The sequence below is a fragment of the Perognathus longimembris genome, chromosome 26 (assembly GCF_023159225.1).
Source record: "Perognathus longimembris pacificus isolate PPM17 chromosome 26, ASM2315922v1, whole genome shotgun sequence".
NCBI lineage: Eukaryota > Metazoa > Chordata > Mammalia > Rodentia > Heteromyidae > Perognathus > Perognathus longimembris.
Genome location: NC_063186.1, coordinates 392,606 through 409,017, shown reverse-complemented (window position 1 = coordinate 409,017; position 16,412 = coordinate 392,606). Strand labels below are relative to the sequence as shown.

The following is a 16,412-nucleotide window of genomic DNA, read 5'->3' as shown; positions in this document are numbered from 1 at the left end:
GGGGCAAGCGTCCCCCAGAGAGCCCCCTGGAGGCCCCCCGCAGGCTTCGCGCCCTAAGGTTCTCTGGAGTGCCCCCCCCACGCTTTATTTCTATTCTTTTTATTTCCTTCAAAAGTGGCGTGGCTGGGGCCAAGGGGGCCAAGGGGGCCGCTGGGCAGCGGCGCTGGTTGGTGTCACTGCGGAGGGTGCGGTCTGAGGCCTATGGGAACTTCCATTGGGACCCAGCCTCAGGGACCCCACCTTCCCCTTCCATTCAATGAGCCCTCCTTTGTGTGTGGGCCAAGTTGCTCCTCAGCTTGGGGCGGATCTAAGGGTGTGTTTTGGATGTTTGGGGTATAGCGTGTTTAGGAGTGCTGGACAATGGCCCCAGACTTTAAACTCTGTGGTGGCCTCACTCTGCTTGCTTTGATCCTGGTGTCTTGGTGACCCAGGGTCCCTGCTGCCCCCAGCGGTCCACAGCCGTCCACAGCTGCTCACAGCTGCCCAGAGCCATCCACAGCCGCCCACAGATGTCCACAGCCATCCATACCCATCCAACAGCGGTCTACAGCCATCTACAGCTGCTCACAGCTGCCCACAGCCGTCCACAGATGCCCACAGCTGCCCACAGCCATCCATACCCGTCCACAGCTGCTCACAGCTGCCCAGAGCTGTCCACAGCCGCCCACAGATGCCCACAGCCATCCATGCCCATCCACAGCCGTCCACAGCTGTCCACAGCTGCAGTCCTGTGCGGGACCTGTGGCCATGCAGCCCTAGGCCGTCCATCCCCCTGTGACCAGTGTCCCTGATGCCCACAGCCGCTGTCCTCTGCGGGGCCTGTGGCCCTGCGGCCCCGGGTCACCCCAGTCTCTCCATGCCCAGGGCACCTGGCTGCCCACAGCTGCCGGCCTGTCTTTCTCAAAGCGGTGGTGTCATGGCAGTAAGCAGAAGGGGTCAGGCAGCTGTCCTCAGCTAGAGACAGAACAATAACAAGAACTTGTGATAGGCAAGTTCTGCATTGGTGTGGTTTTTGTCTGAGTAGGAGATACTAGGGCTGAATCCAGGGCCTAGGCACTGTCTCTTAGCTTTTTCCACTCCAGGCTGGCGCTCTACCACGTAAGGCCACACCTCCACTGCTGGCTTTTTGCTGTTAACTGGAGATTTGAGTCTGGCTTTAAATGGTGATCCTCAGATCTCAACCTCCAGAGCAGCTAGGATTACAGATGTGAGCCATGGGCGCCTGGCTTATTATTTTGGCTTATTATTTTCTGTCCTGTGCCCACTTCATTCTTTGGCCCTTGAGGTGGGGTGGCCAGCCCACGTCCACCCCCTCAGCTCTTCCCGCAGGGTATAATAGCCCAGGGAGCCACGAGGGGGCAGCACATGGCATGCGAAAGACGGAAAAGGCCCAGTGTGGGCCGGGCTGGTGGGTGAGGAGGGGGCTCCAGTCCCTGCCCCTCCCACAGGCACCAAGGCAGCCCAGGCTCTGCTCCACACAGCCCTCTGGAGGATGTGAGAAGAGGCGGGAGGGGCACCGCGGACCCTCCCTCACCAAGTGGCAACTAGGGTCCTGGGAGGGTTCTCGCCCCAGAATCCCCAAGCTGAGGCCCTGCTGAGGCCCCAGTCCCTGAGGTAGGGACCAGCTAAACACCTCAGAACTCTGTGATCGAGCCCCAGTACTGTCATCACCGCTCAAAACATTGGTGAGCTCTGTGTCTGGTGATCCTCGCAATGAATCACACAGGAAAATAAGTCATCTCTCATCTCATCTAGCAATCGCTAGTCATGGTTCAGGAAGATACACTAAGCACATGAGGGACATGGGGGCACGAGGAAGGCACTTGGGGGACACGTGGCGGGCATGTGGCGGGCATGTAGAGAGTATGTGGTGGACACGTGGTGGGCACTGATGGGCATGTGGAGGGCATGTGGAGAGTATGTGGAGGGCATGTGGAGAGTATGTGGTGGGCATGTGGTGGGCATATGGTGGGCACTGATGGGCATGTGGAGGGCATGTGGAGAGTATGTGGAGGGCATATGGAGAGTATGTGGTGGGTATGTGGAGGGCATGTGGAGAGTATGTGGAGGGCATGTGGAGGGCATGTGGAGAGTATGTGGAGAGTATGTGGTGGGCATGTGGAGAATATGTGGAGGGCATGTGGTGGGCATGTGGAGGGCATGTGGAGAGTATGTGGTGGGCATGTGGTGGGTATGTGGAGGGCATGTGGAGAGTATGTGGAGAGTATGTGGTGGGCATGTGGAGAGTATGTGGTGGGCATGTGGAGGGCATGTGGAGAGTATGTGGCGGGCATGTGGAGGGCATGTGGTGGGCATGTGGTGGGCATGTGGAGGGCATGTGGAGAGTATGTGGAGAGTATGTGGTGGGCATGTGGAGAGTATGTGGTGGGCATGTGGAGGGCATGTGGAGAGTATGTGGTGGGCATGTGGAGAGCATGTGGAGGGCATGTGGTGGGCATGTGGAGGGCATGTGGAGAGTATGTGGTGGGCATGTGGAGAGCATGTGGAGGGCATTTGGTGGGCATGTGGAGAGTATGTGGTGGGCATGTGGAGGGCACGTTTGGGTCAGGTGGGGGCACATGATGGGCATGTGGTTGGTACTTGGGTGGCATGTAAGGAGCAGACTGTGTTATTGGGTGAGGTTTCATGAGTTGGTGGGCAGCTCTGAGTCCTCCAGGGGACTCTGAATCCCTGAGCAGAACTGGGCCCTGGTGCACACTGTGCTGGCCCATGTGGGCCTTGCTGGCCTTGCGGCCCGGCGCTGGCCCACACTAGCCTGCGCAGCTCCGGGCCGGCTCTCCCTCCTCCCCTGCTCTTCTCTCCAGCCTCATCTCAGGCCTCTGCCTTGAGGGGATGCCGTGACCCTGGTTGTGTTTTCTGATGGTGCTTCTTGTTCTGGTCATGCACTGGGCAGGTCACATGAAGCAGAGGCTCTCACGGCTAGAGTCCCAGAGCATCTGCACCTGAGGGATTCTGCAGTGTAACCTGGAGCTCTGCCTCTGAACCACTGTCCTGACCCCCACCACTGGTTTTCTGTAAAGAGAACAGAAATAGGCAGCATCTCTGGCCCCACCACCCGGCTGCCTGGACTCTGGCATGTACTGATCACCTCATGCCTCTGTTTCCTCATCTTGTCAGTCAGGCTGACCCTGTGCCCCTTATTGAGGTTGTGTGGTGACTGAGATGACAGATAGAACACTTGTGGCAAAGAGGGCCGGTTATGGTCACCCTGTAAGAGGGCAGTGTGGGGGGCCACCCAGCTGTGGGAACAAGAGCTGAGTATGCGTGGAGGGGCTGCTGGATTGGGGAGGCCCTCACAGGTGAGAGGAAAGGCTGTGGCCCCCGTGGCCCTGGGAGACACAGCTGCTGTGTGGGGCGTGGCGAGGGGAGCAGAGCCTCCATCCTCTTCCCAGTCCCATGATTGTGACTGCACACTGAGGGTCACAGGGTCACGTTGCTGGCTCTTGCAAGTCCCAAAGATCAGAAAGAGGCTAGCACAGGGACAATCCCATCAAATGAGCTGGGACAGAATAGAGAAAAATTTCTCATTCTGTTTTGTGTGTGCACCTGCTGATCCTGGGGCTCAAACTCAAGGCTTGGGTGCTGTTCTTGAGCTTTTATGCTCAAAGCTAGTCAGTGCTCTACCACTTGAGCCACAACTCTACTTCTGGCTTTTTGATGGTTAAGTGAACATGATTGTTTCACACACTCCCCTGCCAGGCTGGCTTTGAACCACAGTCCTCAGATCTCAGCCTCCTGAGTAGCCAGGATTATAGGCTTGAGGCACTGGTGCCCAGCAGGCCTCTTCTAGGCACTGAGAAGCAAAGCCGAGCTCTTCCTGTGGGGTAAAGAGCACAGTCCCAGGGACAAGGCTGAGCCCCCAAACACCACTGGGGTTCAGGGATGCAGGTGTGAACTCCACTGCTGACACAGACCAGGGCTGTGACCTTGGTCAGAGGTCACAGCCACAGTGCCAATCCCCAAAAGCACTGTGCAAATGCTCAGAAAAATCTCAATTCTTCAGCTAGAGAAAACAAAGCACACTGTTTATTTCTGGAAAATATTTATTAAAAAACTAAAGTGAATGTGGCAAAAATAAAAAAATAAAAATCCCACCACCAACATGTACCTTTGAACAGCAAGGGTGTGACACTGTGATAAAGCTCATCTCACTACAGACTGGCCTCTAGCTGCCCATCAAGGAAGGTGGGGGTGGGGGTGGAGGGGTGTAGATGGGTCATCTGGCTATGGGTAAGCAAGGACTAATAGTGAGACAATGTCCAGGCCGTGCAACCCGCCTTCCTGGACGATGCACCCCAGACTCCAGGGGCAGCCAGGTCTTGGGAGCGGTCATGTGTGGACTCAGCATCGTGATGGTGAGGGTGGGCAGAGTTGAGCAGGGCAGTGAGACTGGAGCAGGGACTGAGCAGCGTGAAGACACCTTGAGTTTGGACTCACAATTCAAGCCAGTCATCCCTGAGCTGTGTGAAAGACTTACTTGGTGACCTTGCTGAAATTCACAAACTCTCCAACTCTCCTTTTCCCTCCCCACAGTCATGGGGCTTGAGCTCAGAGCCTGGGTGCTACCCCTGAGTTTAGTCACTCAAGGCTGGTGCTCTACCCCTTGAGCTACCACCTCCACTTCTGGCTTTTTTTGTGGTTACTTGGATATTAAAAAGTCTCATGGACTTTGCTGCCTGGGCTGGCTTCAAATTGAGATCCTCAGATCTCAGCCTCCTGAGTGGCTAGGATTACAGGGGTGAGCCACTGGTACTCAGCCCAAATCTGCATTTTCAGTTGAGCACTCTAGAAGTTTCCATGTGTGGTCACCCCTGGTCTAGAGATATGGCTTGGAGGCACTGTGACACCCGACTCCTGAGACGGGACAGATCTGCAGCCCCTGGGCCTCTTCCCTGATGGGTACAGGCTGGGGGAAGCCACCTGGCTCTGAGCACAGTCCACGGAGCAGGTGGGGTGGTCTGTTGTTCTGGAAGTGATCAAATTAATCACAGGGTGAATTTGGGGTCACTCCCCTGCCGCCCCAATCCCCCCATTTATGAACCGTCGTATGATGCCAGTCACCCAGCATGGGCGAGGACTTGTGTAGACATACCGAGTAAACCTCTATAAAACCTTTTATTGAACAGAGAGTGCCTCTGGTACGTGGTGGACGCCTGGTGTGTCAGGGGCAGCACGTGGAAATGGTCACGTTGATGCCCAGGTTCCCATTGTCCGCAAACAGGTGTGCAATGGCTGTGTCGAAGACCAGACAGTCGCTGTTGAGGATGGCGGCAGCTACTCCATCGTGGATGGAGCGTGGTGTGGCCTCCCAGGTCAGCCGCCGCCGGTTTCCATTCAGCTCCAGCCGGTAGGCAAAGTTCTCCGCCTGCTTGCGGGTGCCAATGAGCAGGACGACGGCAAAGAACTGCTGGTGACCCTCGTACTTCTCCTGCTTCTCCAGCACCAGCATGAAGTGGTGGCCAAAGCAGGACTGCATCATGACCCAGTCCACGGCGCCCGGCAGGTTGATGTCCGTGGCCAGGAAGACGATGTCCTCGCCCTGCAGCGTGGTGATGCTCTTGTGGGCCAGCATGAGGTGTGACATGACAGACTCCAGCGCACCCTGCCACTTGCAGGAGGCACCAGGGCAGGGGCAGGCATAGGGCCGGTGTTCACACACATCTTCATGCTCCGGCTTCTCCGTGTGGTGCAGCGTCAGCGAGCAGCCTGTGGTGGCATACTGAGGGGACACACAGAGACAGACATGACCATCAGTACTGCGTGGAAACATTTAGAAAAGTAATTATAGGAGATAAGTTTCACAGACCTTCTTGCCTGGGCTGGCTTTGAACTGCAATTCTTTTTTTTTATTTAATTTATTAATTGAACACAATTTTTTTTGACAAGGTGTTGTGCAAAAAGGGTACAGTTACATAGTAGGGCAGTATGTACATTTCTTGTGATATCTTACGTCCTGTTTTTCTATCTCTTCTCTAGGTCAGGTAGACATATATACAATATACAATTTATCAAGAACATATACAGTAGCCACGTGGCCACACCCAAGAAAATTCGCCTAGGGCTTTAAATGTAATGTCGATATTAGACAATATGTCGATAGTAGACTTATATGAACGTACATACATAGATTTGAGCTATTGTATTCCACTAAGAGGTCGATTTTTGACCTTTATATGTTGAGTAGTTGTTTGGTTTTAGTTACATATTGTTGGGTTGCTGCCCCAATCCTGTGGGAAATACCATTTGACAAGCAGTTTTTGGTTTCACAGACCTGGTCTCTACTGTCTCTCTGTCTCCCTTTCTTAACAGTCATACATCAGGGAGATCATGCCCCTTTGTTTTCTATGTTCTAGGCTTGTCTCGCTCAACATTATTTGTTCGAGTTCTGATCATTTCCCTGCGAGTAACAGTATTTCACCATTCCTAATTGCTATGTAGTATTCCATTGTGTATAGGTACCATATTTTTTGGATCCATTCATCTGTGGAGGGGCATCTGGGTTGTTTCCATATTTTGGCTATTGTGAATTGTGCCGCGATAAACATGGAAGTACAAATGTCTTTTTGATATTTTGGGACTTGCTGTTTAGGATAGATGCCTAGGAGTGGTATGTCTGGGTCATAGGGTAGGTCTATATTGAGCTTTTTGAGAAACCTCCATACTGTTCTCCAAAGTGGTTGTACTAATTTGCACTCCCACCAACAATGGAGAAGAGTTCCTCTTTCCCCTCACCCCCTCCAGCATTTGTTGTTGCCTGATGAACTACAATTCTTGGATCTCAGGATCTCAGCCTTGTGAGTAGCTAGGATTATAGGCTTGAACCACCAGGGCCCAGCAAGATCTTGTTTTGTTTTTAAAGAAATAATCTCAAATCTAGTTGTTATGGAAGTAGCCCCAGGGGTTCTGAAAACAAACTCACCCATGCTGGGAAAAGAAGTAAAAGATTACCATTACAGTTTGTTTAGAACGAATAAAATAAGCACTTAAAGCCTTAAAAATAAACTGGTGTGGGAGCTCATGCCTATAATCCCATCTGCTCTGGAGGTAGAGATTGAGTGGATCATGGTTCAAAGCCAGGCCAGGCAAGAAGTGAGTGAGATCTGTCTTGGCCAATGAAAAACTAGATGTGAAGGTGTACAGGTCAGGGGTCGATTGTAAGTGAGGGCACACCAGCAGCGGCCCATGTAACAGGCACTACTACCAAGACTACATGGGAGTGTCAGAGTCAGACTGCCAGTGCAGAGGGTGGACCAGGGACCGGTTCTGCCTGTTCCAGACTAGAAACCAGAGGATCCTGAAGCCTGACCATTGAGGAGCCACACCCCGTGTCCCTGCTCTGGTCACTCGTGGTCACTCAGGACCACATCACTACTCTGCCATTCCACTACTGCACACAGCAGCGTGGGAGTCACATAGTCAGTCTTTTGGTAAAAAGAAGCAAATAATTTCCATCTGTCTTCATCTCCTGCCCCAGCCCAGTGCACCCCACACCAGAGTGCACAAACACACTGCGTGTGGGGCAAGTGCTAACGTCTGACTTGGGTCTATGAGAGAACAGCGTTGGAAGCGCCACTCCTTAGAGGACAGGGCAGCAGAATCTCATCACCAGTACTCCAGCAACCAGGCACCTTGTCCACCAGTACCCAGGCAACCAGGTCCCTTGACCACCAGCACCCAGCATCAGTACCCAGGCACCAGATACTTTGTGCCTTAGTGCCTTGGCGCCAGGCCCCTGCCCACCAGTACCCAGCACCAGGCACCTCAGGTGCAATACCCCAGCATCTGGCTAGAACACCCAGAAGTTTGCCCACACTCTCGCTAGAGCTACCCCACTAAATGTGAAGGCGAGATCTCTGCACCCGGGCCGGGAGACCTGTCCTTCCGGAAGCTGGTTCTCGGCAGCACCACAAGAGGCTGAGACCCAGTCCACAGCTAAACTAAGGGCTCCTTAGAGGGAAGATGAGCTCACTCGCCTGGCTGGGGAATTCACCTTAAGGAAAGTGGTGGGGGAGGCAGGCTCCAAGCTGAGGGAGAATGTGTTAAGGGGTAGGGAAGGAAGTGCTGAAATCACATTTCTGACTGTCTTTAGGATCCAGCACATTAGCTCAAAGGTCTCATGCACACAGCCCAGGGCCCCATTTCTGTCTTGAGGGAAGCAGCCAGCCGCCCCACTCTCCTCCTGATGTGCGGCTCCCGCACAGCAGAGACTCTTTCACACACAAACACACATAATGAGGTGCATCAGAACAGTCCAAACACTGGATGCCTCCAGTTTACCCACTTGACACAGCCTGTGCAACTTGCTTATGAAACAGGGACAGGAGCAGATACCCCTTGCCAGAGGCTGATCCCACTCAGGCCCACTGCGAGGGGCCTCAGACGTGTCATAGAATAGAGTTCCTCAAACCTGACGCCATATGGTTCTGTTGCTTCTTACCTACCCAATATCTGCTTATCAGTAAATACTAGGTTTATCTGCAGCTCTAATGTTCTGCACATGTTAATTTTTACTTTAACCAGAAACCTTACTCTAGAAGTTAAGAAAAATCCAGTAGACCTTGAAATCATGTAAGAGAACATTTTATTTTTTATTATCTTTAAGTAGTTGTACAAAGGAGTTTCAATTCAACGTGGTTTCTTTTTTTTTCCTGATTCCAGACAGTATGTTTGCTTTTGTCGTTTTTGATAAAAGCACCTCATAATGAAGCAGGAGTGGTGGTGGTGTTTGTAAATGTTAGGCAGAGTGCTGCTGGTCTGATGCCCTGTGTTCTTCCAGACCTGTGTTACAGCTCCTCTCCCCCCATGGGGCAGCTGTCAGCAAGGCTCCTGTCATCTGCCCTCTCTGACCTTGAGCCTGCCAGTCACCTCTGCATGGTTGGTAAAGCTGTGTCCTGTCTTCTCTTGGCTGTGAAGAACAGTGCAAGCACTGTGCACACCAGAGTAGTAGTCTTTTCTGGTGCCTCACACCAGCCAGTGCTCTGAGCGCCCCAGAACCCTCTCTCCAAACTTCCTAGTGGATTCCCCACTCACCCTGGAGGAGGTGCAGAGAGTTAATTATCCATGCACAGGGCAGATGACAACAGGAGAAAACAGCATTACTCAGTTCTGGAGCTGTCAAACACTTGCTCAAACCCAGGAGAGACAGAAAATACTGTGAACATTGTGAACTCTCTTCTGGGGGAGCAATCTAACTAAAATCTTGGGTTCAAAAATTCATCCTCTTTGCCTAGGAGGAAGTAGAGGGGCCACCCATTGAGGGTGTATTGTTAAGGAGATTTGGGGTCATTATCAGCTTGGAAATCTCAAGAAGAGTGGGGGCCAGATGTTGGCTTTTATCTTACAGACTTGACATTAAGTTGACTCAAGCCTGCTGGGAGGCGTTCGACCATTTGAGCCACAATCTGCATGGTCAGCTGGCAGGCCAGCACACAAGGGCTGGGAGAACTGGTTTTGTGAGGTCTCTTTAGAGGATATGCAAGCAAACAAAAGCACTTCAAAGCAGAGCTGGAGACCTGGAGGCTCAGAGCTGGCCACCTGCCCTCCTCCCCAGGGTCCCCCTGCTTTCAGACAAGTGCTCATCCCCCTGCCAGTCCTTAGGCCTTTCTTTGGATGATGGTGGTTCTAGTTTGACTTGGGGCCCAGTGCTTGATTGGCAGGAGTTCTAGCACTGGAGCCATGCCCCACCCCCTTTTATTTGCTTTAGTTTTTTTTTTTTTTTCTGTCAGTTGTGGGGCTTGGACTCAGGGCCTATGTTTTGTCCTTGAGCTCTTCTGCTCAAAGCTAGCACTCTACCACTTTGAGCCACAGCACCACTTCTGGTTTCTGGTGGTTAATTGGAGATAAGAGTCACATGGATTTTCCTGCCCAGGCTGGTTTTGAATCAGGATCCTCAGACCTGAGTCTCCAGAGTAGCTAGGATTACAGGCATGAGCCACTGCCCCCACCCCTACCCCCAGCTTTTAGTTTGCTTTTTGGGTGTTTTTGCTTGAACTGGCCTCAGGTTGTCTTATCTTCTTATGCACAGGACTAGTTTATACTGGTACTTTGTTGTTAGTTTTGAGACAGCATCTCACAACATAGCCCTGGCTAGCCTTGAGTTAACAATCTTCCTGCTTAAGCCTCATGAGTGCTTGGACTATAAATCTGTCAGAAGCACAAGTCTGGCCCTTAAGACACTGCATGGAGTTTAATATCCTCAGGTGTATATACACTGCTTCCTCTGTATGCGACTTCTAATGCATAATGGGAAAACATGTCCAATCTCAGGCTTCTCTGATGTCAACACACATAGGAGGGGGTGAAACACCCTCACTGTATACCGTGCTCCTGTCCCTTCCTACCCATCCCCACCGGGGCTGGATGTGGGGAGTTCTTGGCCATAAGATGAACTATAAATATCCAAGTGGAAGAGAGCTGTGAACTTAAAGGAGACCCGTCCCCACCCACACAAGGTAGCTCTTTGGCAGCACTTACATCGTCGTTTGGCAAACTGGGGCATGACAAGTCCACGTGTTGGCTCAGAGTCCCTGCCCCCCACCACGAACCTGCCCAAGTATGAGCTGGGGTTCAAAACTGCTATGGCGTAAGTTATGCACCCATGGGATGCACCTTCACAGATGGGCCTGCTGCGAATGTGGTGGCGGTGACCACTCCACAGGCCTGAGTTCCCTCATCTGAGACAAAGTTCAACTAATAAAAGCTGCCCACATGAAGCGGATGGCACCTTGTGGTCAGACAGTCTACATGGCTTCCCCTCTATTCACAAGATGCAGGGAGCCATGAGGAGCCTTGGGGAGCCGTGGGTTCTTGGTGTCAAGCAGCTGGATCCCCATATACAGCCAAGGTAGTCAAGAGCCCTCAGATGTTCTCTCTGGGGAAACTGGGGCCAAGTTCTTGAGGCCTGGTTTCTGGTGCAGGTGAATTCACAGGAGCTGGCTCCTAATAGAAATCCGGAGACCAGGTGGGGACATGATGAGGGGTCCCATAGGACCTCCCAGAGCCTCCTGCTGCCTACTGCCTGTGGGCACACCCGCTCATAGCTGCAGTTTGCCAGGGTTCTCATCCCCTCCAGGAAACACACCCTGGTTAGAAGCTGGGCCTAAGCACATGACACACTGAGCAGCCCCGTCAGGGGTGTGGATGACTGGTCAGCAGAGGGGAGGGGAGCACACACTGGCTCAGAACAACTCACACATGCACATGTAGGCATTCTCACATGTGCGCACACACGAGTGCGCGCGCACACACACACACACACACACACACACACTGGCATCCATCCTGTTCTGGTCTGTAAAGGAATGGATGGTTCTCTGTTTCAGCTTGTAAAGGGTGAGCTTTGCCCAGCTGCGTTCCTACAGAGACTTGCTTGTTGTGATTCCACGAGAAACAGCTTCCCAGCCTGTCTGGGCACTAGGAGAGAGGGGAAGGCTGCCCAGGGCCCCCACAGGCCCTGGAAATGGACCTTCTCACATCACCATCTCTTTCCTTTCTCCTAAGACACTGCTGAAACATGGACTCCACAGCATGTGTTCTCCTGGGAACCACAAACTGTCATTTCTTCTATTAGCCAATGGAGGTTTAGAATATGGCTTCTCCAAAGTTCTGAGTGGTAGCCCCACATCCAACACCCACGGGAGGTCAACTGTCACCAGGTTTTCTCTGGTCTCAAGGCCACTGCTCTTTTCCTGTCCTAAGAAAAGTATGAGGAATGACACCTGAGCAGGTGGCTTGGGAGGCATTCTGTGAAGAGCAGCTGTAGTTTGCCAGGTTATCCTAAAGCTCCTTTGTCCAAACACCAATTCAACCTTTATTCTTGTTTGGTGGTGCTGGGTTTGAATTCAGGACTACTGGGCAGGCAGGTGCTCTACCACCCGAGTCCTGCCGGCAGCCCTTTTTTGCTTATTTTTGCTACAGGTTTCACATTTTTGTTCTGGCTGGCCTCAAACCCCAGTCCCTCCCATCCTATTTCCCCACACAGCTGGTAGGATTTCAAACCCTAATTTGAATATGCCATTTTAACTTGACTTGTGGCAGAACCCAAGGCCAAACTAAGTTACTTATGTTAACTGACTTGACTCAAGCCTGAATTCTCTGGCGAATGAGTCTTAATTTAACAAATGAGCTCTTGCCCTATAAAATGGGCAACACTGACCAAGGGGAGAATGCTCACAACCTATGCAGAACAATGTATTTTTTTTCATTAAAAATTTTAACAAGATGAAGAACCACCTCAGAAATACTGCTGACATTATTTCCCTTTCTAGGTCCAGCGGGACGACTCTGGGGAGGCCGTGAGGCGGCTGCCCCGCAGGTTTCAGGCGCGGAAGGGTGATGCGGGGATCGTCGCCACTGCTTCGGCGCCCCAACCTACCAGCACACGGGGTCTGCAGCACGGAGCTGGGCGAAGCACCTGCCGAAGGTGCGGGACGACGGGCCCTCGGCCATTCCGTACGGCCCGGCGCCCGTGGGGTCGGAATCCGTGCCCGGGCGCGGGCGCGGGTGTCCCGGCAGCTCAAGGTACTGGTCTGGTCTTTGGAAACTTTTTTAACACTAAACGCCGTGCTGGGGTTGGTGACCGCGGCGGCTCCGCCCCGCTCGCGTTCCGGGGAGGCCGCGTGCGAGGCCGGGAGGGAGAGCGCGGGGACCCGGGCTCGGCGGCCAGGGAGGCCTCGGGGAGCACGGGGGACGCCGCGCGGGCCGCGCACCCGAGCGCCTCCACGTGGGCGGGTGCGCGGGCGGAGGTGCGGTCCGGGGCCCCCGGCGCCCGTTCGCGCGGCCCGCGTCTTCCCCTTCGCCCCACGGAAGCCTGCGGGACGCGGGATCACTCGGGGCGCGGCGCCCTTTCCTTACCTTGCACGGAAAGCGCACGGCCGACGCCACCTTCTCCATCGCCAGGTTCCGGATGCTGGGCGTCAGCGCGCCCCGGCAGGTCGGGCAGCAGCTCAGCTTCTGGCGGCATGGGTTGCACACCAGGTGCCCCGCCTGGCACTGCAGGATGGGCGGCAGGACGTAGTCGAAGCAGACCGGGCACTCGAAGAGCGACGTCAGCTCGTGGTGCTGCGGGGACGCGGGGCCGCCGCCGCCGGGGCCCGCGATCACTGCCGCCGCGGCGGGCAGCGCGGCCGGGCCGGGGCCCGCGGCCGAGATGGTGGCGGCGGCCGGGGGCGCGGCCGAGGCCGGGGCCGGGGCGAGCGGGGGCGGCGGCGGCTTGGGGCCGGGCTTGCTAGCGCTGGGTCCGGCCGAGGACGGGCGGCTCATCGCGCTCCGAGCCCACCATGGGCCCGCGGGCGCCGGCCTGCCGCGGGCCCGCCCGGGTCACCGCGGGCGCCGGGGTCCCGGGCGCCGCCACGGCGGCCGGCCGGGCTCCGGGCTCCGCGCTCCGCGCTCCGGGCGATCGGGCGGCGGGCGGCCCGGCTCCGCTCGCTCTCCTTCGGGCTCCGGGCGATCGGGCGGCGGCCGGCCCGGCTCCAGATCCCGCTCCGCTCCCGCTCCGCTCCCGCGCCGGGCTCGGGGCGATCGGGCCGGGCCGCGCGCCCTCCCCGCGGACCCCGATCCTCTCCGGCGGCCCCGCACCGCGCGGCTTCCTCCGGTCCCGGCCCCGGGCTCCGGCGGCGGCTGACGCAGGCCCCGCGGGCGCGCGCGGACGTGACGCCCGGACACGTGTGCGGCGGCCGGCGCGCGGGGACCGGCGGAGCCACCCGGCGCCCGGCTCCGCCCGCGCCGCCTTCCGGGGCCGCGCGGCGCCGGGCCCCGCCCCGGCCGCTCGGGGACGGAGGGCGGGAGGGACGCGGGGATCCCCCGGGGTGAAGGCCGGGGAGGGACGCGGGCATCCCCCGGGGCGGGATGCGGCGAGGGGACGCGGGGGCTCCCCCGCGGCGGGTGCGGGCAGGGGCTGGGGGAGTCCAGGCCAGCCGCGGGGTGGGTGTGGCGGGATCGCGGGAGCTAGGCCCTCTTCCGGAGTTCCCGCCCCCAAACTTCTCCGAATTTGGCACAGGAGTTGGGGAGGGGGGTGACCCCGCTGGGACCAGACCGAGGTGGGAACAGTGAGTAGGATGGGGACTTGGAGGGGAGTCGTTCTTTGTGCCTCAGTTTCCCTCCCGCAGGGGCTAGGGGACCATGCTGCCCCCTAGGCAGACTGCGTGGGGTTGGTGGATTGGCCAGCGCCGCAGCCGGGTTTCATACAACTGTGGCCAGTGTTTAGTGGGACCTTGCAGGACGGCGGAAGGGGCGGCCTGGACTGCCGGAGCCAGGCCCAAGTTCACCCCCAAAGGCTCTAGAAGGGGTTCACGCTGGAATGTGGACTCCAGCCGGGAAGAACTGAGTAGGTATGGATGAACCGAGTAGGTATTTATTGATGGCACCTGATCATCCACCCGTTTCCTGTGCATTTAGTACACACCCGATGCCCAGCAGCAGAGCGAGAGGATGGGGGGGGGGGGCTGGCTGGGGTGGACCTGCGCAGAGTGGGCAGACACAGGGGTGGGCAGGCACAGGGGTGGTTCAGGGGCCGCCTCAGATGGGAAGATTGGAGGTTTTTAAATAGCTGTAATGTGGCTGAACTTGAGCAGGGCCTGTTCTTCAGTCACAGAGAGTGAGCAGTTGTATCCACATTATGGGAGAGGTACTATTGCTTGACCTACCTTTTGACAGGAGGGGTTGCTGTTCCCTGGTCTTGCTTTGACAGTTGAGCAAATGGAGACATGGTTGAGTTACTCTGGACTCTAGCCTTAGTGGCCAGGTTCAGTTGTGTTCAGCGCTCATCTCACCTGTATCTGTTGCAGCTGTGCCCAAACCTGTGCTGCCAGAGCACCACTGGCCCACTGGCAACTCTCACTGTGACCAAGCACTGGGGTGGAGGCGGGACAGTGAGTTCTAGACCAGCCTGAGCCGCACAGCAGGGCTACATGGTGAGACCTTGTTTCAAACAGGAAGCTGAGGACTGGGGTGGGGCTCTGTCTGTCATGGGGCTCTGCCTGGGGTTGTGGGGCTCTGTCTGTCATGGGGCTCTGCCTGGGGTTGTGGGGCTCTGTCTGTCATGGGGCTCTGCCTGGGGTCGTGGAGCTCTGCCTGCCATGGAGCTCTGCTTGGGGTCATGGGGCTCTGCCTGGCTTTGTGGCACTCTGCCTGGGGTGGAGCTCTGTCTGTCATGGAGCTCTGTCTGTCATGGAGCTCTGCCTAGGGTCATGGGGCACTGCCTGGAGACGTGGGGGTCTGCCTGGCTTCGTGGAGCTCGGCCTGCAGTGGAGCTCTGTCTGGTATGGGGCTCTGTCTGTCATGGAGCTCGGCCTGGCATGGAGCTCTGCCTGTTCAGGGCAGGGCCCTGGGTTTGGTCCACAGGAGCAGAGTCAGCAATGCATTCTGTGTGCAGACTTCACATAAGCTACTTCTTTAGCTGGTCTGGAGAAAAAAGTTCTCACACCCGGTCCAATCCGTTTTCATCTCCTTGTGGTACAGGAGAGAAGGGAGTGCCCACAGTGTCATCCGAATTTGTGGGTGGTGTGTTTTCTTTCCCTACCTCTAGCCTCCCAGTGCAAATACCTCTGCCCTTGTTTCCAGGCACAAGAAGTGTCCTCAGCCTTGCTCTGTCCACAGGTGCCAGCTGGGCCTTGGTCAGGCAGAGTGGCATAGAAACAACAGGATGGGCAACTCCCTGCAAAGAGTTTATTTTTTTTTTTAAGTAGCGCCTCTGCTCGCTGCTTACCCCACCACAGGCTTCTCCTGCCCCAAGCCTTCCCCTCACAGGAGCGACATTTTTCTTGTTCCATGTCTCACATCACTGCACTCCCAATTGCATTGAATTATAAATTATAATAGGCCTCTGGGTGCTCACAGTGGGCAGGAGAGTCACATGGCTGACCTTCCAGGCTGCCAGGCTGGACCATCCAGTCTCCCCACCTCCTCCCCAGGGCCTGGGCCCCTTCTGTCGGGAGAGCAGCCACTCACTAGGCACTCACCACAGGTGCTGAACTGGGTGGTTCCCAGGTTTGCTTGTTTGTGGGGCTCTGCTTAAGGCTCAGGGACAGTGCCCAGGCCCTGAGTTCAATCCCCAGGACAGGGAAAAAAATGTTTAGGTTTGATAATGACTCAGGTGTACATTGGTGCCAGGAGTTTCTGCTAAGGGGCTCACGGCATTTTGGAGGTGGCTTAGCCCTGGTAGCTATGAGGGCTTTAAAAATCACTTCTGTTTCTGTGGTACATCCATGTGCTCCCACTTGTTCTAAATAATTATGAGCAGTACAATTTGGGTATTTCTAGAGCAGTCACTACAGACTGGTACTTTGTAGGTCTGTGTGTTTGTTATTGTTTGTTTTTGGTGATTGGCTGGTAGGAAACTTGATCCCCCTTGTCTCTGCCTCAGTGCTGGACTCCTGGCTTGTGCTAGCCAGGGT

The 16,412-nt window shown here is 55.6% G+C and overlaps 1 protein-coding gene across 1 annotated transcript; it reads right to left on the bottom strand.

Moving 5' to 3' along the window:
- Positions 1–4,650: 4,650 nt before the first annotated feature.
- Positions 4,651–13,640, bottom strand: Siah2 (siah E3 ubiquitin protein ligase 2). Its single transcript, XM_048334758.1, has 2 exons — positions 12,874–13,640; positions 4,651–5,740 (listed from the first exon to the last, which is right to left on the bottom strand). Exons 1-2 carry the CDS (start codon positions 13,279–13,281, stop codon positions 5,183–5,185), a joined length of 966 nt encoding a protein of 321 aa, XP_048190715.1. The 5' UTR covers positions 13,282–13,640; the 3' UTR covers positions 4,651–5,182.
- Positions 13,641–16,412: the final 2,772 nt, after the last annotated feature.